This window comes from Venustampulla echinocandica (genome assembly GCF_003357145.1).
Source record: "Venustampulla echinocandica strain BP 5553 chromosome Unknown scaffold_13, whole genome shotgun sequence".
Classification (NCBI taxonomy): Eukaryota; Fungi; Ascomycota; class Leotiomycetes; order Helotiales; family Pleuroascaceae; genus Venustampulla; species Venustampulla echinocandica.
The window spans coordinates 266,621-289,393 of NW_022474218.1; the positions used below are offsets into that span (position 1 = coordinate 266,621).

Sequence of the window (22,773 nt, forward strand, 5' to 3'; positions counted from 1 at the left end):
AATTCCAGTTACGAGTCCCCTCCAGTTACCATTACGCGGTGATCCAGTCAACTCCAGCGCCTTAAGCCCCCCCCCAATAAACCCAATAACCCAAATTCCCGACCTTGGCCAACTCCCAACGCCGAGTCCGAAGGTCCGGATGCCGGAACGGCCGCCGGGGATAAGGGGGACGGGAACGGAGAAATGCCTGCGGCGACGTACGGGGGTTTGGGTTGTCCCGGCTTATTGTTATTATTGCTCGAGGATTAATCATTGCAAGCAGAATATATATATCTTCACCAAAGTATTCGGCACCATAATAAATAACCAAGGAAAATGCCAACCTTTTTCTTTTTTGATTCATTATTAAGGGGGAATTTATTTATTCGTTCCAAGGAGCTAGCTACCTTCACTTCACCAAGCGTGAGCCACTGGGCCGCCACATGTTTTTCCAAGCCGGGACAAAGGACAAAGGTACTCCAGTACCAGGGAGTACGAGTACGTACCTGTCTTCTTCTTAGTAATCATCATCCCACATGGGAATTCCCTGCCCATCTTCCGCCTTCCAGAACAATCCACCGAGACAAGCGAGAAACAAAAGCCAACGCCCGCCGCATCTGATCTGATAAACTACGAGTACTCCCCCCCCCCTGACTACGGAGCATTAAAATGTATTTTTAAATAAGATTCGCCGCCGTTTCGTCCAATTATGGTATTTCGTAATTTTATTGAGAAATGCGAAGGCGAGAGGAGGGTACATATTCTGTTTCGTCCAGGGTTAGTAAAAATAACAACTTGGGATAAAGTGATGCACTTGGCGCATCATCGCATCCCTTTATCGCACGTGTCGAGGAAAGTGTACTGAAACTGCCCCCTGACGGAAGTTAAAACGCACCTTGGGTTCATCTTTTGACCCTGCCGCTTTGGCTTGTATTTTTCTTAGCTACTTCAAAGGGGATGCGAATATTTAGAGCGTTCTCAGAAAAGTGGGTTGCATTCGGGTGGACTGATAATAGTCAACAAATATCTAGTTATCTGATAATAAGTATGGCAAATTCAGTTGTACTCGTATTTTAACTAACTGGCCAGCTTCCCTCTGATCCAGCTGTTTTTGATGCGCATGTAGTGCTACTACTCTGTGAAAAGGGGAGAGTAGGTAAGATCCCGGGAGCTTATACATATGCCCAATTCGTCCCACCGCTTATCCACGTGTTTTATCTCATACAAATTGGAAGGCAAAAAACAAAGGAATATCAAGGCGGGAACAGGGCAGCCATATCTTCGTCGCTTGCTAATGGAGTGACGAGAATAACAAGGTCATACAGGGCTTTTGGTGTTATCTTTTGAGTTGGTCCCCATCCAGCGTTCTTGAGTTTATCACTAACGGTCTCGTTCGTCAGAGACTAAAAAGAGGATTGTAGCTCCCAATTTCCCAAAGTGGGAAGAGCCTGGAACTGGGCCGGCTTGAGCCATAGGGCCCCTGATGTAAGCAGAGCCTGGGACCGGGCGGTCTAAAACCGGCGTGGGTGGGTAGCCTGGTTGCTGGGCTATCTAGTAATCGAGTTGTTGCGATTCGTTTTAATTGATCCCGTCACTGACGCTATCCACTGTAGGTTTTCATATCTCGTTGGCAAGCTCTTGTTCACGGCATGAGTACTGTCTTGTAATAAAGCTTTGGCAACATAGTCGCGGAGCTAGCTTTGATTATCATAGTCTTCGAATTTAATCATCGGGATCCGGCCTGCTCTTTCCGAGCCTCCAATAGGCAGGATTGGGACTTTCGAAGCAGGACTGGATGGCTTCCTTGACTCCCGGGGGTTGATCCAAGAGCCATTTCCAGTCCATCATCTGTCGCCATGAGGTTTGAATGTAGTTCGGCCATGGTTTGACGATGGCCTCCCCGCGCATTACACCATCTCCAACTCCCAAAGCAGATTGAAGTCGAAAGAGCAAAAAAGACAAGCTGGTACGGTAGAGAGAAACCTGGATACAGGCATAGTATACAGTCGGGTTTGGCTTAGCGCAGACCTTCCTGGGTCTTGCATCTGAGATGAGCCCATCGCGTTGTATTCTTTGATCCTGTCATTCCTATGTCGATACATATCCGCTCTTCCACTCACCGCAATAGCGCCAATTCTAGGAACAGATTGGCGTCCGAAGGGCATAGAAGCCAAGCTAGTACGGTATAGGGAAACTTGGATCCAGGCATAGTATATAGTCGGGTTTGACTACCCGCAGCACTTCCAGATCACTCATCTGCGATGAGCCCATCGCGCTGGACTCTTCGACTGCGTCATTCCCATATCGATACATATCCGCTCTCATAAAACTCCCACCGGCTACCCAGCACTGTCCAGATCACTCATCTAATATGAACCGATCGCGTTGTATTCTTCGATCCCGTCATCCCAATGTCAAGGCACATCCGCTTGTCATAAAACTCTTTCTCGATAGTTATCCGTTTCTCGATGGTTACCGTTCCCGCTGGTTCCGGTCATGGAACATAGTCGATCCCATGACCGCAGCAAAAACCTTCAGACGTGTCTCCTCTGTAGTATGAACAAGCGGAGCTTCCTTCCCAGCCGACTCAGCTCCGCGGAGCCTGTTGCGTGAAATAGCTCTTTTCCGCTCCGTGAAAGCGTGGTTCCTCTTTTCTCTTCATTGCGCCGATAACTGCAGAGCCAGCATCTTCAATCCAGCCATGCTGTGGTAGGAAGCTTGTCATCCTGCCACTGAGCCTATCTACCAATAACTCTGGGGTCGAAAAAGGTTGTAAATCCAGAGCCAACTAACGCGCTATGTAATGCCTCTTGTGAGACGTCAGACTGATTCTGCTTGGGCTGTGGCCTATTGCTACTGTTAGCAGTTATCAGCACGATCAGTAGATGGATTGTCAGCGCAAAATTAATAGCATTTGTCTCCAGAGTACTAAGTCTTCCGCCTCGTTCACTTGTCGGATGCTTCAAACGCCCTGTGTTTAGCCGCGGTACAGTAATCGGCTTTAGCAGCATCGTCTTCCCTGGGCCACAAGAGCGCTTCCTCGTCAAGATACTTTGGTACCAAAAGAGCGATACTTGTCTTGCAACGCGGCGTAGTTGCCGGTTGTAGGGAATGCATAAGGGCCCTCAATATATTACCGCGAAGAGTGGGCGAGTCTAAGGGTGTTCCGACGGGGACCAGTGCCGGCATCGTATACCATATATCTCCCCTGGGGTCCTTGGGCCTGCCGTGTCTAGATTTGGAAAAATACAAGCAGTTCCCAGATGGCCAAAACCTCGGCAGAATGCGCCATCACTCCCTTCCCCCCCAGCGAACGGTTCACTCTGATCCAGAACGGGCGAAGGTCAGCCAGTTTGGGAAACATAATGCATCCCGCACAAACAGCAATGATGCCCACAGGAGGTTCCCCCGAGGAAGAACAAGCCACTCCACCAAATACTCGTATAGCCTTTCGACTGTGTCAACAGGGACCATGTCTGCTTCTGCATCTTGGGAACCTGATCTAACTGTGTAGCCTCTCAAGAGTTGCCGGAGGTGTTTAAAATATTCCTTTGGTTCAACTATGCTCTGGTAATAGAGCTCGACTTGGCAGCCGAGATTCACTTGCAGTATGAGTACTGGCGAGCATTGGCATCATGCGGGGTGCCGAACTAGTCGATAATAAGTTTTGCTTCGTCAAAGGGGTAATCAGAATAGATGTGTATGGCTGTCATATGGGTGTGCGGCGACGACCATGTAGCCGCTCGCTCGAAGGTGGTCCGCCAAACCTTTGACGATGGTTGCTCTGGCACCCGGATGTGCGTCCTCCAACCTGTCGGCCATGTCAAGTGCGGACTTGGTGGCTAAGCTGACGTGCCCCTTGTGCTGGGTGAGGATCGAATCGATCTGTTCGCTAATACCTGTACCGTACCGGGCGGACGGAGCTGTTCCCCTAATTGGAGCAGGAAATTGCTTACGGATATGATAATCGTCCTTAATGGTTATAGCCAGTGTATCAAGATTGACTACATATATAGCGAGTTTAAGTCGGTGATAGGTAGCGAGGCGATTAGAGTATTCGAGATTATGATTATATTTATTTTGCTGAGTGGTGTTTTTAACAGGTATAGTGTTGAAACTGAACGACGCTACACAACCTGACGAGCCAGAGCAGAGACCTAGCTGTGCAGGGTAGTAGGATATTGGCGGTGATGAAACGTGTAGACATCGGGTGTCCCCGCTCTACATCGCGTTGGAACTGGGCATGCTGATAATTTCAATGAACGGCGCTCGTCTCGGGGTCGGGAGGTGTTGATGTTTAAACATTGCCGCACACTCGATACCGCGACGACCTGGAGAGCGCAGAGAGATTCATCAGTGGCAGTGGCTGGTAGATCTGCATGTCTTGCAGAGCTTTTGTAGGGAGTTGTCCATTGAGTGCTTTCCTGTCCTGCATTTCTTACATCCTGGGCAATCCTATTTCATGTGGTCTATCTGCTCGTAGTTTCGGTACGTAACTTGTGCCAATGGATGCGACATCTGGTTTGGACCTCTTCAGTTGCCAGATAAAAGGATTCATTCGATTTGACGGACTTGCCCCTGACTTTTCCACCTCGAGGAGGTCATATTGTTGTATTGGCACATGACGTGGTCAAAACATTTCGTGTGTAAACCGGTGTATGCGTTGTTGGCCATTCCCATTCCTTCAATTCCTAGCTCAATGTCTGGAACGCCTGGTTCTTCAAATGGATGTGCCATCTCCCCTTTACATCGGTGCTTCATCGCATGATAACCCCTGGGGGTCATCCTCGTTGAAGGGAGGCTGGAAGTACTGTACAATATCGGCCAATAAAAGTCACACCCTGGGTAATTTGCTCGGGCTGTGCGCGATCAATAGTATCGTCTTCACCAACTACGGTTCGTAGTTGCTGACCTTGCCATAACCTGTAGCTTCTTCGGCGCCTCGAGTACCAACTCCATTGCACTCTGAAGTACTACCCAATGTGCTGCTTTATTCGTAGGCATGTCTTTATATGTTGTAAAATCATGAGCGCGAAATCAAGGCGATGGACCTTGAAAGGGCATAATATCTTCTTTTGGATCCTTCCACTTCCCTTTCAACATGCCTACTCCGACGCCCCGTCGGCGTCGATTTCGATAGGCGATATGTGGCGAATGTTGGGGGTTATCGTCTCACGGCCCCAGTATGACACTAGTGGTATGTTTAAGCTTTTGTAAGTCATCTATGATACTAGGTTTCACTTATTTCGCTCGTCATCCTCCGAGCCGTAGTTACTGGGCATCCAATTTAGATAACGTATCCCAATGACCGCAATATACGATGTGTAGGAGGAAATCGCTGTGTTCTGGCTTGGATCCTGACTTAGAGGCGGTCAGCCATTATCCAGCACATGTTAGCTTCGAGGCACTGCCATGTCAGAACAGAGCTGCGATCTCGTATTTAACCCAAGACTGGACTTGGGAGTATCTTTTTGGATTTGGGGAGTTTCAGTCCTTCGCCAAACTCTTAAGCTCTCTTTAAGGGTAGGTTGCTCGGTGTATCCGGGATACGCTCCATGGACCCAATCTGGGGGCCGCGCTTCAGCCAACGAAAGAGTATTTCAGTTGCTGACTCCTGATATTGTACGTCTAGCAATGTGTCCCAAATACACCTAGCACTGACACGAATCTGTGATATATAGGCGATGTTTTTGAGTCGCAAAATCATTGGCCGCGGCCAGGAAACTAACTTGATCTCGAATTCCGTTCTTCGTATCTTCCCTTTCGAGGCACCAGATGAGGTTTGGTGTCTTGTTTCCACTATGAGTCTCTTCTGCACGGACCTCGGCTCAGTATATCCCGTCAAAAGCAGCTTGCCATCAGTGCTACCTTTGAAATGTGATAAAGTTTGAGGAATTTGGGCGTCTTTGGTGGCCGTACAAGTTACACCACAGAAATCAACATTGGGGTTTACTTTCGGGGTTCCAGCTGCTTGTTCGGTATGTTTCCCACGACTTTGATGTCGATACTGGCCTTGGTAGGGGCAGTTGTTTTCTGATGTTTCCTTCAAGCAGATATCTGCGGTTTGCAGTATTGGGTTCGTGTCCGTGCAATTTCTTGAACGCTATCCAACACGGTATAGAGGCCCGGTATGACACGATAGGTAATATACTGCCCGGTCGCCAGAACATGCTATACTTTCTCGGTCAATGAGTACTCATCCTCGCAGAGTTCGCTGATGTCATCATCCTGGCTAGACCCCGGGTGCTTCTCACCGGCCATCGCTAATAGGAACTTTGACGACATCCTGTGTAGGACATCTGATCATAGGATAGGTCAATCCAGAGTAGATAAGGGTACTGTTCTGTAGTCTGACCTAGACGGTTGATGCGACCGATACATTGAATGAAGTTGCCCAATGTTTACCGGATCTCCATGCAGATTAGACGATAGCAGCTGATATGCAGGTTCAGGGACTGCGATCCCAGCTTTGTGTTGATCAACAGGACCCTTGACTTGTCTAGCGGGTCGTTGAACCGTCTCACTATATTGGACCTCTCCATCTGGGTATCTGAGAAATATGATCGGTCCGAATCTCTAGAGTCGGAGGTGGACGAGTAAGGCCACGAAGAGCTACCTCTAGGTTGGCGGAATTAACCGGATCACTCTTGCCACTTCGGGCACCACGAAGTCCGGTATAATAAGGGTGAGGTGGGAACTTGATATTTCGTTCGACCCCTCTAGCACCAACACGAAGCTGCGTAGGCAGGGCAGCCGCTTGGAACTGGTCTAGATCGGGATGAGGGACTGGAGTACAGGACCCGGAGGTCAGGGCTGGTGTTCCTTCGTTACATATATCGTCCTTCTTCGTATATTTAACTCGTGCGAACCTGCGAACCGAATATTCTCCTGAAGTGACGGACTCTATTGACGGACGGGGACCCGAGGCCGAGGCGTGCGAGCTACTCCGAGCACGAGCAACACCTCCTAACAACTCACCACCAGGGCGGTGCGAAGGCGATCTGACAGACTGCTGAGGGTTGACAATTCCACGGGTAACTCGTCGTTGGATCGACACCATATCCGGGGGCCTGGCTTCGTATAGACTACCCGAGGGGGATCTGCCAGTCTGAGGGGCAGGTGCTTGGCCACCTATTCCACGTGTCACCGGGCGAGTAGGCGGAAGGACCCCCTGGCTGCCGGCGTGCCCGCCACCGGAAGTAGAGATCGCAGTGCTGCCACGGGTAGTCTGACGAACTACATTCGGGGTACGAGGAGCAACAGCCGAAATAGCGCCAGCACCCGGGCCTGTAGTAGCACCTGGCTGGCCAACTACCACGAGATGAGAAAGTAGGGGAGGATTCAACGGCCTGGCCCCGCATCGGTATTAATCGCCGGCCTATTGACAAGATGTACAGCCGGTAAGGATACGCTTGCTATCTTTATCGAGATAGGGAAAGACAATACAGTCGACAAATTCGGTCTTTTTACCGCTATTGAAGCGGTAGCACCCTGCTGCTGGGACTCCCCTAGTATGGGGCGTAACGGCTATGGCCTTGCGTCGCTCGCGCTACACGATAGTACCGTCTTCATAAGAAGCGAAGGAGGCACGTACAGCTTCACCGGGGTAATTTGCCGATCCCGGTGAGTGCAGAAGCTGGCCGAGGGGAACGGTGTGTTGGAAGGCGAGAAGCAAGTCTGTTTTGCTTGGTGCTCCTATCCCGTGGTATAGGTAGCCAAGCCACGGATGTACGGGTAAGGGCAGACGTGACTTGACCTGGCTTAGCAAAGCCGAATTAAGTTGTAGGGGATGGCGGAAGATAAGGAAGGCTACCTAGTAATAGGATTAGCTACAGAGAAGCTCAAGGGAGAAGGTCAAGTGATTTTACCTCGTTTTATTACTTTGTTATTTCCTTGTTTTGTGTATATTATAGAGAACAGAGCGAGAGCTTGGAGAAATCGACCTAGGGCTGATTGGCCGCTTTGACTTACTAAGCTTCGGATGCTAATGACCTCAAATCTGAGGTTCTTCAACTGGGCCTCCACAATCCTGTATACGCATATATTAGCAATATTCGTACAGAAGGTCTTATAGTACTAGTACAGCAAGATCCAGCTAGGCTTGCTGTACCGGTACGACAGGAGTGAGTTGGTATAGCGTACTTACTATTGTGTTATAGGAAACTTGAATATTAGAACGAGCTTGTCGTCTTCCATAGCCTACAAGTCCCCCGCTGGCCACCAAGGTCCACCTTCGTGGCCATGGAGATGCGTAGCACCCAGGCCCGGAAGATAGGCGGGAGTATCTGCTATGACCTCGGGTGCCCAACCCCGGCTGTTCCCAACACGTTCGCTTCATCATATCGTTCCTTGCCCTCTATATTCAACGCCATATGTAGGGAAAAGATCATACCGATACGGACTTCTCTACTCGTACTTTTGTAAATAGTGTAATAAGCGACCGAGTTGGGCGTCATGGGCTGCACCAAGGCGTCCAATTCCGCATGTTCAATGTGAGTCCCTGCACGTCTCTGGCAGGCTTCGCACTCTTTATACAGAGAATGTATAACTCTTTACTGAGGGTCGAGGATCCAGGTATAGTGTGGGAGTACCCGGAGAAACTCTCGGTTCCATTCCGCATCCTCAAATGCATCGGGAACCATGTTGATGTACTCGATTTCGAGGTCATCGTCATTAACAGTCTTCACCGTGCTCCGGATGGGTCAAAGTTTGGCTTGTAGCACTCCATGTACCTGCTCGTGAGCCCTGATAGCTGCCACTGCGGGTTCCAGATGAGTGACAGGAGACCCCTGAAATCCTTAGCATGGTTGAGGATCGGCGTAGCAGTGAGGAAATGCGAGTAGACCCGGTTCGTCTGACGGATAGCCTCAGATACTTTGGTTCGGGGGTTGCGCAGGTAGTACGCCTTATCACATATCACACGCTCAAATCTTAACCGGATTTTTGATGAGTATACTCTGCCGCCCACGATATCGTCGCTATTATCATCCTTCGTGGCATATTGACGGACAGTATCGTTTTCGTAAGCAGTATCAATCGTCCGGTAGAACCGTGTTTTGTAACTTGATATAACCATGGTCCAAACAGTCTATAATACGTCATTAATACTGCTCTTATCGCACCGGTACGACAGCTTACCTTGGGATCGGCCAGATCCAGCTTGTCCAGGAAGGCGGTCAACTCCTCCGCGCTTGGGTCGATGAGAAACGTCGCCCGGGACGAATCAACGGTGTGACTAGTGTCGTAAAACTGGTACATGGATAGGCAATCTGGGTAGAACTTTTGCATGTCGGCATACCACACGTCGATCGACTGGGTCGGGGTGATAATTAGGGTCGGCCGGTATGGTGTGGGGTTGTCCAGTCCTTTATTTGATGTCTCCTTCGCACCAGCGGCTGCGACTACAAGGCCCAGGGCAGTGACTGTCTTGCCAGTTCCGCAGTCCGAGGCGAGGATGCTTGCTCTAATAACAGAGAGTTCTTGCATAAGCATCCAGACTATACCTGTGATCGGTTTGTATATTAGCGGGCTGTGTAGGATTATAGGTTGTTATTGTACCGGTACAGTAAGCCCCTACTGTACCGGTACAATAAGAGGTACTACTTACTTCCTGGTTGCCAAAACATAAATCTCTTGGCTTCTCCATCTCCCTGGGCGGAACCGGGTATTGTGAGGTCGTCTGGATCGAGGCCCAGCACTTCGCATGCCTTGGCGAATTCTGGGAGGGCTGCGGAGCTTGCCGTCATCGCCTTCTTGATACCAAGTAGGGCTATCTTGACCTTTGCTTCGACTGTGTCATCAGCTCATGTCTCCTCCAGCACTTCCCATGTAGCTCCTATCTGCACCGCCACAAGGATGTCGCTGTCGATGACCGCCAAATCGTCCCCCACGAACTCATTCCTCGTGCGCTCAACATCGGCCGGGCCCCATGCCACCTTGACATTCTGTAGTTGCGACCCGCAAAATGCCTTCAGGGCTGCGTGTAAGAGCTTTGGGCGTTGAGAGGCTAAAGCCTATCCCAGTTGCCCCATGGTTATATTTAGTAAACCTAATGATATCGCCGTTCCGTGATGTCGGGGTATTGAGCTTATATAATCGGCATAGCTATCGCGAAGTCAAGCTCGGTCGCCCTGAAGCTCGCGACATCGGCGTTTACCTGGAAAGGCGTCCGCAGTTGGATCATAGGGATCTGGACTCAATGTGGTGGCTAGTCCTTATGTGCCGCGATGACCACCAGCAAACGCTGGGGCGCGCCGGCCCAGGGAGTGATAGCGTATGTGGCTCGGGCCGTTTCTGTGGCTCGGGCCGTTTCTGTGGCTCCGGCCTTTGCTGCGGTCCCAGGCCAGGGACTCGAGCATGTGGCCCTGGCATTTCCTGGGGCTCTCACCCGGGCTTCTTGCTACCTGGCCCTCCAGATGCCGGCCCTGTCCCATTATACGGCCTTTTACGAGGGGGCGCTCTCCCTTCAGACCAGGCGTGTGCTGAGGGTGAGCTGAGAGCTTCGCCTTACTCCTGGTTGTCGTCTGGCTTTGCTTCCGGCCAGATATCCTGCTCGGCGCAGTCCAGCCAGTACTGGAGGTTTTTGGGCGGGCCGGGCAAAGCTGGATAAGCGACGTGAAATTCCCACAAGGGGATTGGCGCATGGCGAAAGTTGTGGACGATTGCACTTGGTATGCTAGGGGGGTAGACGGTTGTGTTATCCGCGAGAATCGCCTGTACAGCTGCTTCAACGTGGGTAAACATTTTCTGTCTACCTTCGACGCTAGCTTGCTCAGAGGCCTGAGAGTAGGTCAGACGAGGCATACTGAAATGTCCAGGTTGATTAGAGGTATTATTGTCGTTAAGCCCTTGGGAGTGTATTAGTTAAAGACTGTCAAGCTGTATCAGGCTGACCTATGATATATTGTGCCGCTAATAAACATTTAGCATTCGTGGGTATAAAATGGCAATATAGGCATATAACTTACCTGACCCCGTCATACCAACATCGATCAAAATCGAGGCCTTCAACTCTACGGCCATTGGGCCATGTGATAATTTGATAGCGCGTCAATATAGACATAAGAGGATAGAAGGACACTTGCACATGTTTACGGCTTTGTAAAGTGTGCTGCCTAAATAAGGGAATTGGAGTAAGGTCTGTATTTTGCGAGCCAATACAAGAAATGGCAACCAAGTCGGCAATTATTTCTTTAATTTCTCAAAGAGGACGGCAAGCACCGGTGAGGCGGCATCGAAATAGTACTCGCGCATAAAAAGCTGTTTGAGCAGGACTTCTCGGGCCCATTTCGGGAGGGAGATTATACATTCCAATTCTGTAACTCTGGTCGTTTCTCAGCAGAGTATGGGCTCTCCAAGCAAGTGGTGATTGACGAATTAGCTGGGCAACCAGGGAGTGTGTCATTTGCGGCATTTGCTGAATAGAACCTTCTGGGATCATAGAATGGAAGTGGTGTCAGTACATCAGCATCTCCATTCTCAGGCATTCGGCTACCTCCTCATTGTGCAGCACAGTTTGAAGTATGTCCTCCCTGGTGATTTTCTTTGTATTCTCCCTCAATTCCTGCCCAAGTGACTCCAGGTTTTCCTCAATAGTACCCAATAGTTCTGGTACATGGTTATATTTGAGTTCGCCGAGGTAACCAGCTCTCCTAGCTGCACAGATTTGTTGGTTTGGAGCCCAGACATTTTGCATTGTTTCAAGGAGCCATGCTTTCTCTAGGGATTCGTCGTCCTTGCATAGGTGGTAGATGAAGATTATCGTTCCTTCAGTCTCTTCTCTTGTCTCCATTGAAATTCTCACTAGATCTCCAAGGTCATCTATGCATTCATCGCATAAGTCATTTGCAGGGCTCGCCACTTCTGTCTCAATATACCTCAGGATATCTTTGACGTAATCCCATGTGTCAGAGTCAAGTTCCTTTCCACTTCTGATAAGCTTGCGGAACTGATCATTTTGCAACCGCAGGGCTTTTCTTCAGACTCTGCTTGTGGAGCTGGCGCAATAACTGGAACAACAGGTGGGCTAATTGCCACTGGATTTGGCACAACGACAGGGGCAACAGCAGCAGTTTCCTGCTCAACTGCTGGCTGTGCAACAGGTATTTTAATTTGGGCAAATTCCAGCAAGGCCGAGTCTTGTAGAATAGAACGTCGCGCTGAGCTTGGGACAGCCTCGATGAGTGGGGAAAGATACGTTGCCCCAAGGCGATGTCTGGGGCATCAGCAACCTCCTTGAGCCGGAATCGCTTAGGGCAGGATTTAAGGACTTATCGATGGGGCCCACCCTTGGGAAGGAGGACGAGGATTCCACGGCCAAAGAGCGCTACCAACGCATGAATAGATTGTGTTTCCTGCAACATATTTCTGAGCTGTGATGTCTTCATCTCCAGCTATTCCGAGAGATACTCGTGGACGATAGTGGCAACGCCACGGCCAGTAGCCAATACCTTTCTAGTCGATTCTAAAAACCGCTGGAGAGCGTTCCGGCTCTTCTTGTACGCCTGGACTCTCATCTGTAATAGCTCCTGATACGAGGAGTACAAGTTGACTGCAACTACACTCTTCCGATTGTCCGAATAAATACTCGAAGTATGATATATTGACCGGGAGAATGTGGCCAGAGTAGCGAAGAAGCGCCGAAGCTGGGCTGGTTGCTTTTCGTTCTGGGTGGAAATAGTAGCACGCTCGCCAAAGCGGCTATCAACGGTACTAATAGTGTTGTTATTGACGTATTGAATTAGCGCTATAGCACGTTGCCTGGCACGTAGCCCAAAAGTGTCTCGAATGAATAGCTGGATCGCTGCTTCGACGTCAGCTGGCGAAAGCTCGATTCTGCTGGGGACGTTTAACCTAGTGACCAGTATAGCAACTGTGGCGAGCGTTGCGCGGACTTCTGTAATAATCTTTTTGAGGGCGACAATAGAGGTGTCCGGCCCAATAGGGTAGAGTGCTTTGGAAAGTTAGCAATGGAGTTTCTGATTTCCTCGATATGGATATATATACACCACCGATCGTACCGACTATTTGTGGCTACTTCGTGATAGCGAAAACATCGTCGTCAGCCCCGACCTTATTGTTGCTATCGGGAAGCGGAGTCTTGGACCTGCTCATTATCGACTCTTGGAACGAAGTCTTCGTCCTGCTCATTGTCGCTGCCAGCTGGAACGATATCCGTGTCCTCTTTCCCATCTATATCGGCGGAATAAAAATGACCTTTGGTGAAGTTGGGTTGAGGAGGGGGGGATCGAGTTACCATGGAATCCATTATCTGCATGTAGGACATTATATTGTCCATTTTCGCCGCCGGGGTATCATCAGCCGGAACAAGCAACGGCGAGGGCGTGGCTAAATCCATGCGAGCCTAGGGGAATCCTCCATGGATATAGGCCGGGTCCTGGCGATGACCGGGCGTAGATCCACTTCAACGACCCCATTCACATACTTATCCACATATACTGCACCAAGAAGATGCCCTAAGAAGATAAACCCGCCGCCTTGGCGAGGTCTCAAAATGACAGGTCGGCTGCATCCAAGAAGAATACGGATTATATCATCTTTCTCCACCGTCTTCAAACAACGCCCTTTGGGAGTAGTTCCGACGCGTTGTTACAAACTCTTATGACAGCTTGGGTTGTATATGATGAAGTATTGCATAGCCTTTCCATTTTCAATAGACACACGATATCGCATATATCTGCTTGACTGTTTTAGGTGCATCCGCTTGTACATGCCCAACGTATTTCCTTCCTCGTTTTCTAGCTTATATTGTCCAGCAAATTGTTTTAGAGTGAATGTGATGAGGTCGGGAATGTATATATTCCGGAAAGTGCCGGTGTAGTTGGATTTGAAGATGTTGCATATCTAGTAGGCTCTAGCCAACCTTGTAATCGTAGGTGCGGATGTCAATCGCGAAGCTTTTCTAGAGTGGTTCAAGCACCTTATCGAACAGACCCTAGCAGAGGCCGGCCGGCCATCCAAGGAGCATACTTGCTGATGATCAAGGCGATCTGCTCTAGCATTAAGGGTTGACATTGTGGGGTATCAAGCTAGAGGATCGCCGATCCCCAGGTTCAACGTGGTATGTGGGTTTGGTCCAAGGTAGGGGTGGGCGTTCTCCATGGGCTTCCTTGTGCGTTTCGCGAAAGTGGCTCATATTTGTATTGTTATGAAGGTTAGCATTAGAGCCTCCATCTAAGGTCCAGCTCTTAAGTATGAACTCGTGACTTGACTGACTTGACTGGCATGCCATATCCTTCCTTGACAATAACGCAATGTAGCATGGGATTTTAGAGTAAAGCTGTAGGTGGGCTCCGAAGGAGGGCAGCCATTGTTGCGCAAAACTCGAGGGCTGTGGTCAGATATCAGTCGACTAACAATGCCGATTAACAGGATTGGTAATGAGGTGGTTGCGAATAAAACTTAAGACCCGTGAATTATTTCTAGCTGTCACACCCTGTATATTTTGCGGAAATGCCACTTCCCGGCGGGAGCTGGCACCTGGAAGCCAGCTTAACCAAGGATGACGTTGCAGAGTTTGTCTTTTTATTTTTCACGCCCAGAGAGAGAAATCGAGAGGGATTCAAGGTTTGCATTTCCATCTCATGGAGTATCCACTCGGCGTAGTTGTTTTCCCGTCCACTTCGGGCCAAGTGATTTTCCATCATATGCTACAGGTGTCTGATAAGGCTTCCAGCGTGTTGTTTTTGTTGTTAGATTGGAGTAATGGTAGTCTTTGTGGCCGTGATTTTTGTCACATGAGTTGGTTGGGTTGTTGGGTGAGGATTTCTCCTGGTGCCCCATATGCTGTTCTGGCCGATCCTGATTTCGGAGCGTGCAAAACCATCAACAACGGTTGTTAATATCGAACTTGGCATCATTGCAAGGTGTCTTGGTCTGGAATTCAGGATTCGTGAGGATTTCGCCCATCTCACTACACCTTGCGCAGTTTCTGTTAATCGATGTAGGGCCATCAACGGCATGCCGTTGATGAAAATCTTCCCAGAACTTGAAGGCTTCATCAAGGTCGTCCTGTGCTCGCAATAACTTGACCACTGAGAACCTTGGCGTATTAGAAGGTGACAGCGACAGTGATGGTTATGATAGTAGTTAGTATCATGGATTTCCTGCCTGTATTTAAAGAGATCTCGAAGACTCGAGGATTCTTGACCTTTGGCCACTCCGAAATGCTTATTAGGCTTCTGAGTAATATCCCGCCACATCATATTCAGCTTTCGCTGAATGAGCATAGTAGCCAAGGCTGTTGTAGTCTTGCCAACGCCCATGCTGTGTCCATGCAAGGCGATTCCTTCTATCCCGCTCTGTTGTAGCAGGGTGAACGCTACACTCAAGAGTTGTGCAGGCAGCAGCTTTCTTACCATCCCCTTGATAGTTACGCAGTATTCGTTGTGCATTGTTTAGGTACCGCTCGAACTCGACCTGCTCGATGCCTTGGTGTATTCAAATCGCTTTGGAACTCGAGGAAGGCGATCGTGAAAAGGAATGGCGTGCTGAATAGCGTGCAGATGGGTGTGTTGGGAACTTTCATAGTAGAGGATTCGATTGTATGGACGCCGAGGGGGGTATTCGGTTTGTCCTTCAAGTCCATTGTCCTCCGACAATCCGAATCAAACTGTCGTCTTCCACCTTATTCTTTGTTCATCCATCCGACAGGCCCCCATGTTAGATTGGGCATTCCACCCCCAAGATATAGCGACTTTGCATATTTCGAGCTATACACAAGCTAGTAACATGCCATATTAGCCCCGATGATAGGCTCCTACAGGAACAAAATATAATGACCCGGTGCCGCCGCAGGATCAGATTCTCCCAAAGGCCAAGATGCAACGGATTTTCTGTGGAAGCGCTTAGGGGTGGGGTAGATGATAAGGACGATTTGTTTGTTCGTAGCATGCGCCTCTGGAGCTCCGGCCGTTCCTTAATTATGAGATCGACTAGCTTACCCTCCCAGTAGGGAACGGCAGGCTTCCCGGTCTGCATGCATTGGAGCCAATGGTGTTTTTGGTTGCTCGTGATCTGGCCTATATAGCCACTGGGTAAAAGTGCCTGCTAACAACTACATAGCCTTGTACCACGCTCGAGTGGTTTGGTGTGCACAGCTGTTAATCGTCGACGACCTGCCATTTTGGTCATTGACAAAGCCGGCCAGTATCTTTAATTCTCCATCTTCTGAGTGTTGCCGAAGAGTGAAGAAATGCAGATGAATGTGCCAACCCATCGCATTTGATGACCCGACAGAGCCTTCGGCCGGACGCAATCCATTGTTAACATGAGGAAAGATACGGAATTAAGGCTCTCCAATGATATTGAGGGGGACCCGTTATGTATCTTTCCCAAGTGTTTCCCATGATTTTGAAAAATAGTTGGTCTTCGGATGTTAGGACCTAATGTGACCCTACCTTGAACTCTTTTCTGGTAGGTTGCCAATAAGCCCAAAGTACTGTCTGTAAAATCGGGTCAGTGTTTAGACACTTGGCTCATTTGCGGATCGGATCTCTGTAGGCCTGGTGCTGGCGAGGTACGCGGAAGCGCAGGTTGGACTCAAAAACCATGCGGAAATCACAAACACCTGCCTGGGTTATGGCGCTTTCAATGAGCCCGTACCAAAGCATGCCAATAGCCAAATCGCTCAGCTGCAAGCCGTGGTTATCATGGTCCCGGTGCATATCGACAACATGCAGGGTTCCGAGTATAAAGGCTGAGGTGTAGTAGATGATGGATATCTTTATATCGGGGCCATTTCCCATTTTAGACACCTACTGACTAGCATTCTCTCCTGACATCCATGATTGAGGGCAAACTGAAGCTTTTTTTGCGGCCGCATTTATGGAAGAGCCGCTCCGCATCCCGAGGGTAGCGGGTTCCCTACATTATAGGTAAGGACTCGTTTAGTCTATGCTCAGGGAGATTGCGCTTACTTTTTTGCTCCTTTGGCTCACTCACTAATTCACCGGCGGAGGGGTGCATGTTCCAGTCGCTTGCATCAGAGATGATCAGACACAGCGTCTGCATTAGCGGGAATAATTCGCTCTTTGGAAGGCGATGCCGATACTGTTCACCTCTTCCAGATCAACAAATCGCACCCAGGCCCGGATAGCTTCCTCAGTCTATGCCTTCCATGGCACCTGCATATGCTGCTCCAGATCGCTGCCTCCATCTCTGTTTCGATATCCTCTATGTATCGTAGTATGGGAGCCTGATTGTATTGTGTCCTACTTATAGTTTTGTGGAAGGTCTTTTTGCCCTGTTCAACTGAGCTTGGACGAATTGGCGTACCAGCGCCAGTGCACCTCGTAGGTCGCTTGCCACGTATCACCCTACCTCGTCGGTCCCTACCCACTTAGTCTTGTACTGCAATACATCCCAGCCCGAGACTATCAGTGCTTTCAAGCGCTGATTGGAATATGTGAATAGCATCAAACCATTGTGGAAGAAGAGGCCATTCAGTGGCTGAGGGGGGCCCATTCACTTGAATCTGCTGTAGAACATAAGCGGAATAAGCAAGACAAAGGTAGGTTGGATGAGTCAATGTTTCCCTAAGTGCAGGCGCCGAATCAGACTAGAAAGTGCTAGATGCCCAAAAGTAGATGCAGGAGTGAGGCTGCCTTTGGCCCCTGTTATGGCAAGCTCTCAGTTCCGGGAATACGCCACTCTCGGCGTATTCTAGCTAGTAACGGAGGTTCCGAGATGAGCCAGGCAATATGGGGCGGGTTAATGATATTCGCATTAACGCAATCCAAACTGGAGCATTTCTCGCCTCTTGAGCTTGTCAAAGGCACGAATGAATGCAGTTTGTGCATTATTAACCCGGTCGTGATCAACAAAGGACCGGAGCAGGAAATGCAAGCGTTCCTTCGATATTCTGGCTCCCAAATCATTGCTAGGCGGGGGACTCTAGTTTGCGATGTCAGTCCCTAATTTAGGACGGACTGTTTGGCTCCAATCTTCCTATCCCATATTCCTATGAATACAGATTGTAGAAGGACTCTGTCGCATGCCTTTGTAGGAAAGTCGACGTGGATATTACTACCCTTGATAATGCCCATTCCATCAAGCTCAACTTCTTGGATATCAGGCGTCGTAAGTATTTTTCTGCCATCATTGACTGCGCTGATTGGTGTCTCTCCTCAACTTCTCCAGCAACTAACCGTTGCCCAAATGCGTCCCAGTCAACGCACAGGATATGGGGGCGGATAACGAGTCCCCATTGCTTGAGCTCTTCAGGCGTAGCTTGGATGAGTTCTGGCTGAAGCTTTTCGCCCTTGGGGATGTTAAAAGTCCCATCTAAGCCCCTCCAACAATCATATATCGATAGCACATAAGAAAGGTAATAGCATCAAGAGGCAAGCGCTTGAAATCTGGAACCCCAGGAATCCGACGAGCTGGATTCTGAGCTAGTGGGGAAAAGCTAGAGATACGTTGTTGGCTTATGTGACTATACGGGCATTGGCGAAGTGTGTCGCCTACTTTATCAATCTGTTTTGGTGTGTCGTTTTTTGTCCGGACTCGAATTCGTCGATCTGGCAAGAATCGATATGCGGGTCGGCCATTTGTGGTGAACAAAAAGGTCAGACTAGTCAAAAGGAGCTATCTCGGACATGTGGAGAAGTGGATAGTTGAAGGCTAGACTCTAGCCTTGGTTCCCAAGGCCAATGTTGCCGTGTATCTCAAGGGATACGGCGGATGTGGAGCACAAAGAGCTATTGTGTAATTCCGGTATAACTCAACTTGGGCGACATGTGAAGATTCTGGTTTATGGTCATCGATGTTTTTCTTTTGTTTGTAAAGATGGTGTTGTACTGTGAAGATTTCTTTTTGGAAATGAGAATCGATTTCGACTTGCGACAATGGGTACCTAGTAGATATTCCCTGGTAGAGGAAGACTATTATGTAGGTCTTCCGCTCGTCATCCTCGGAGCCGTAATTATTCGTTATGCCGTTTTTAGCGCGTCTTACCATATCTTTAGCCACTTTTTTAAATCTTCCGTCTCGCGTAGGAAGCTCGTGGCCTATAGCGGTAGGGCGCTTTACCCCACGCTCTTCGTCATTATGATCATTATAAAATCTATTCATGCCTGCCGCCACCTTTCTCGAAATATTTGGTGGGGAGGTGGAGTGGCCGACTCTCTGGGTATTGCGCCATATATACCTCTAGTTGATTGCGTCCAACGGAGCAAGCCAGCAAACATAGGTATACAAAGGAAGGTCCGGATTTTGTTCCACCCGTGTTAATAGCGATTGGAATAGCGGAGAAGACTCGAATAATGCTACCAGACAGATCGACCCTCTCTATTCTGGGGAGGTGCAAGATAGTCGGGATGATGAAATTGTGGAGAATGTTGGACGCTCATGTTTTCTCGTAGTGCAACGGGATAGCGACAAAATCCTGGAGGCCACTGGCACCAGTTGTTTCCCACGCAGATTTGCCTGACTTTGGTCTAGTGACAATCCAATCTGGGCATGCAGCCTTGGGCAGGGCACCCAGTTGCCAGTGCTTTTGATATCGACGGATTCGGTATAGCTTCGCAGTTCTCCCAACTTGATAGCCTGAGAGGGTCGAGTCGAACGTTGTTTAATAAATCTGTTATTTCCATTTAGTAAACGGTAGCGGGTTGAAGACCATATTGTAAGCAGGCAAAGCAATCAACATACCAGTAACCAGATGAGCCAACATTGAGGATATGGATCCAAATATCAATATCAATATGCCAGGTACTAGAAGATGTGCCCTTTGCTATCAGGGGTGTCTCTCAAGGTTGCTGAATCTTGCTCTTGCCAGGTTATTATTTTGCGTTTCTGAGGTATACATGCTTCGAGGCACGTACGATGAAGGTCGAACCCCAAAGAATAATTGAGCTCCATTAACTGCAGCTCAATGATTTCTCGCAAATAGAGCTCATCTGAATCATTCTGGATATCAATGAATACAACAGGTGTTGAGGCGTATATAAGGATAAGGGGGTATGGACTGTATGATGAGAAACCCCAACTGATGTTGGATCAATACCTGGATGTTCCAGCAGTGAACCTGGACTTTCCAGGCAGCGGTATAATTACCTCCAGGGCGAGTTGTCGTAGTTCATAGTCTTTCCTGTGAAGGTGGCAGTACGGCCATCCTTAAGAGTAGCATATCCGATGGTAGCCATACGTGGCATGACGTCGATTGAAATGGCGGGATTAATTGAGGGGTTCCAGGCTCACAGCCGGTTTAAAGTATGAGGCAAACGAGTAAATCAAAATGTGTAACACCAAAAGTGCTCGTAGGCTGCAATATACCTAGGTAGGCGACGTGGTAACTCAACAATACTGGTACTACTCCGGGAATACTTCATGTTGGCCTCCGGGTACTTAATGACTTATGAAGCTCTGATCCGAACGCGGGAATCCGGTCAGGCAAAGCTGGGAGGATAGCAAACACAACCAAAGAATCATATCCCGCAACTAAATTGTTGTGGCGGGTGCAAGGTGCAGGACATTCGTTTGATGTTGCAATTGAGTTGAGCGTTTGAAGCTACCCATTGGCCCCTGAGAGTGTAAATTAATGTATTGCCTTAGAATTCAGGCGGCATGATCTTTCACTCTCGGCCGATTGTTTGCATCTTGCCTCAGGCTGGTACCCGTTAGGTAAGGCCAACACTAACAACCCCAACTCTGCACGGTGTCCGAGGAAAGGATTCTTGACTTTACAGCATTGAGCGGAGTACGGTACATTTGTATATACTCCCCGAGAACTTCGTATTAATATCGAGCACCATCAGACGGGATATCAGTGCAAACGGATATTTCCTGATTTTGAAAACTTAGACCCCTCGATACGGAGTTTGCGTTACGCAGATACCCGTCCATTCATTGACCATTGGGCGTCAAGTTTCTCAACCAAACCTCTCACGATGTCCACGGCCGTCTCAGCACCCGGGAAGGTGCTTTTGGCCGGCGGATACCTGGTTTTGGACCGTGAATACACCGGTTTAGTTTTTGGGCTCAGTGCGCGGATCCACGTCTTGGTCCACAATATCGACAGCAGCGCGGGGGAACAGCTTTCCGAGATCCGCGTAGAGAGTCCGCAGTTTCAAGATGCAGCATGGAATTATGGATATCGCTTGGCTGGGGAGCAGGGCGGTGTTGGTGTTACTCAGTTGGAAGAGTATGTGGCCGTTTTGTTTGCTTGTGAACTTGGAACTTGGTCGATTGCATCGGCTTCTCCCCCCTTTTCCTCTTTTCCCCCGTGTCACGTGCGGAGACCGTTTATGCGGATGAAGTCGTCCCTATCTTGCAACATTTTGTGCTATTTCTTATATTCTATGGCTTTCCAGTTGCCAAATGTTGTGCAGACTTCAATAGCGTTTCTTTCGGTCTACAGGAATTTCTATCAATCACTCGTAAAGGAATCAGCTTGTTCTTTATTTTAACCATTTGCCTCTTTCTGCATCGCGACCTCTTATTCTATACTAACAGGTTTATAGAGCCACCACACCAATATCCCGCAATCCCTTCGTTGAAACAGCCCTTCTCTACGGTCTAACCTACATATCCAAGGTCCTACCACCGTCAACCACCATCACACCAACCAGAATCACAATATTCGCCGACAACGACTACTACTCTCACTCACCCTCCTCCTCCTCCTCGACGGCCACTCCCACTACCACCACCAACCAAAAGTCCTTTAGCAACTTTGGCGTCCGGCTCCAAGACGCCCACAAAACCGGCCTTGGTTCCTCCGCCGCCCTGGTAACAGCCTTCACTGGTGCCCTCCTCTCACACTACCTCCCCTCCTCCACCTTCAGCCTCAACAGACCAGCCTGCCGTTCAATCCTTCACAACCTTTCTCAGGCCTCACACTGCGCGGCCCAAGGTAAAATCGGATCCGGCTTCGACGTCGCCGCCGCTGTATACGGGACATGTGTATACCGACGCTTCTCACCCAGCATCCTCTCAAGCCTCGGCGAACCAGGCACCGCCGGCTTTGCCACACGGGTGCAAGAAATCGTTGAAGACACCTCGTCCTCGGTAAAATGGGACACAACAATTTCTAAGGATGACGTGAGTATCCCCGCTGGCATGGCATTGGTAATGTGCGATGTAGACTGCGGATCGCAGACCGTGAGCATGGTTAAAAAAGTGCTCGAATGGCGATCTAAATCCCCAGAGGAATCGAAAGCCCTGTGGGATGAATTGCAGTTGTACAACGAAACTCTCGGCACTTCCCTGGCCTCGTCTTCAAACTCCGCCCTCCCTGCTGCGTTCGCCGCAATCCGTACGAGGATCCGCAAGATGGGTACAGAATCAGGCGTCCCTATCGAACCGGAAGAGCAGACGCTACTGCTGGATGCGGTTACCGCCGGCGTGGATGGTGTTGTTGGAGGTGTTGTTCCCGGTGCGGGCGGGTATGATGCGGTTGTCCTTCTAGTAAAGGATGACGAAGTAACGCTCGGGGCTCTTGACGTATTTTTGAAGAAATGGAAGGAGGAGGGTAAGGGGAATGTTAAGCTGTTGGGCGCCAGAGGGGAGTTGGAGGGTGCGAGGCTGGAGGATGTGGGAGAGTATGCCGGGGTGGCACTTTGAGTCAGGGGGAGGATACACAGCTAGAATCTAAAGAAACGTTATATTAACTTGTGCTGTGATGGTTAAGTGTAACTTAGCTCATTCCATGAATTCTACTTTCCTAAATCGGTTTCTTGCTTTAACTCTCTCTAACCCAAATGAATAGCAATTCCATGCTCTGCCGATTTACAAAAAAAAAGCCATCTCTTATTTTCTGGTATGAATGGATAT

The 22,773-nt window shown here is 49.2% G+C and overlaps 7 protein-coding genes across 7 annotated transcripts; 1 reads left to right on the plus strand and 6 right to left on the minus strand.

Moving 5' to 3' along the window:
• Positions 1-2,717: 2,717 nt before the first annotated feature.
• Positions 2,718-3,168, minus strand: BP5553_10067 (uncharacterized protein; the record flags this gene model as incomplete). Its single annotated transcript, XM_032018690.1, has 2 exons — positions 2,718-2,826; positions 2,930-3,168. 2 exons carry the CDS (start codon positions 3,166-3,168, stop codon positions 2,718-2,720), a joined length of 348 nt encoding a protein of 115 aa, XP_031865098.1.
• A 2,317-nt stretch (positions 3,169-5,485) lies between these two features.
• BP5553_10068 (uncharacterized protein) lies at positions 5,486-6,240 on the minus strand (the record flags this gene model as incomplete). Its single annotated transcript, XM_032018691.1, has 2 exons — positions 5,486-6,082; positions 6,157-6,240. The coding sequence occupies 2 exons, from the start codon at positions 6,238-6,240 to the stop codon at positions 5,486-5,488; spliced, it is 681 nt and encodes a 226-aa protein (XP_031865099.1).
• A 2,291-nt stretch (positions 6,241-8,531) lies between these two features.
• On the minus strand, positions 8,532-9,922 carry BP5553_10069 (uncharacterized protein; the record flags this gene model as incomplete). Its single annotated transcript, XM_032018692.1, has 5 exons — positions 8,532-8,670; positions 8,712-9,067; positions 9,118-9,482; positions 9,587-9,769; positions 9,874-9,922. 5 exons carry the CDS (start codon positions 9,920-9,922, stop codon positions 8,532-8,534), a joined length of 1,092 nt encoding a protein of 363 aa, XP_031865100.1.
• Positions 9,923-10,485: 563 nt separating this feature from the next.
• Positions 10,486-11,001, minus strand: BP5553_10070 (uncharacterized protein; the record flags this gene model as incomplete). The annotated part of the gene is made up of 3 exons (XM_032018693.1): positions 10,486-10,826; positions 10,873-10,890; positions 10,947-11,001. The coding sequence occupies 3 exons, from the start codon at positions 10,999-11,001 to the stop codon at positions 10,486-10,488; spliced, it is 414 nt and encodes a 137-aa protein (XP_031865101.1).
• A 433-nt stretch (positions 11,002-11,434) lies between these two features.
• BP5553_10071 (uncharacterized protein) lies at positions 11,435-13,336 on the minus strand (the record flags this gene model as incomplete). The annotated part of the gene is made up of 5 exons (XM_032018694.1): positions 11,435-11,909; positions 11,963-12,193; positions 12,388-12,931; positions 12,999-13,011; positions 13,085-13,336. The coding sequence occupies 5 exons, from the start codon at positions 13,334-13,336 to the stop codon at positions 11,435-11,437; spliced, it is 1,515 nt and encodes a 504-aa protein (XP_031865102.1).
• A 1,354-nt stretch (positions 13,337-14,690) lies between these two features.
• BP5553_10072 (uncharacterized protein) lies at positions 14,691-15,392 on the minus strand (the record flags this gene model as incomplete). The annotated part of the gene is made up of 1 exon (XM_032018695.1): positions 14,691-15,392. One exon carries the CDS (start codon positions 15,390-15,392, stop codon positions 14,691-14,693), a length of 702 nt encoding a protein of 233 aa, XP_031865103.1.
• A 5,496-nt stretch (positions 15,393-20,888) lies between these two features.
• Positions 20,889-22,563, plus strand: BP5553_10073 (Ribosomal protein S5 2-like protein; the record flags this gene model as incomplete). Its single annotated transcript, XM_032018696.1, has 2 exons — positions 20,889-21,142; positions 21,462-22,563. 2 exons carry the CDS (start codon positions 20,889-20,891, stop codon positions 22,561-22,563), a joined length of 1,356 nt encoding a protein of 451 aa, XP_031865104.1.
• Between the last annotated feature and the right edge of the window lie 210 nt (positions 22,564-22,773).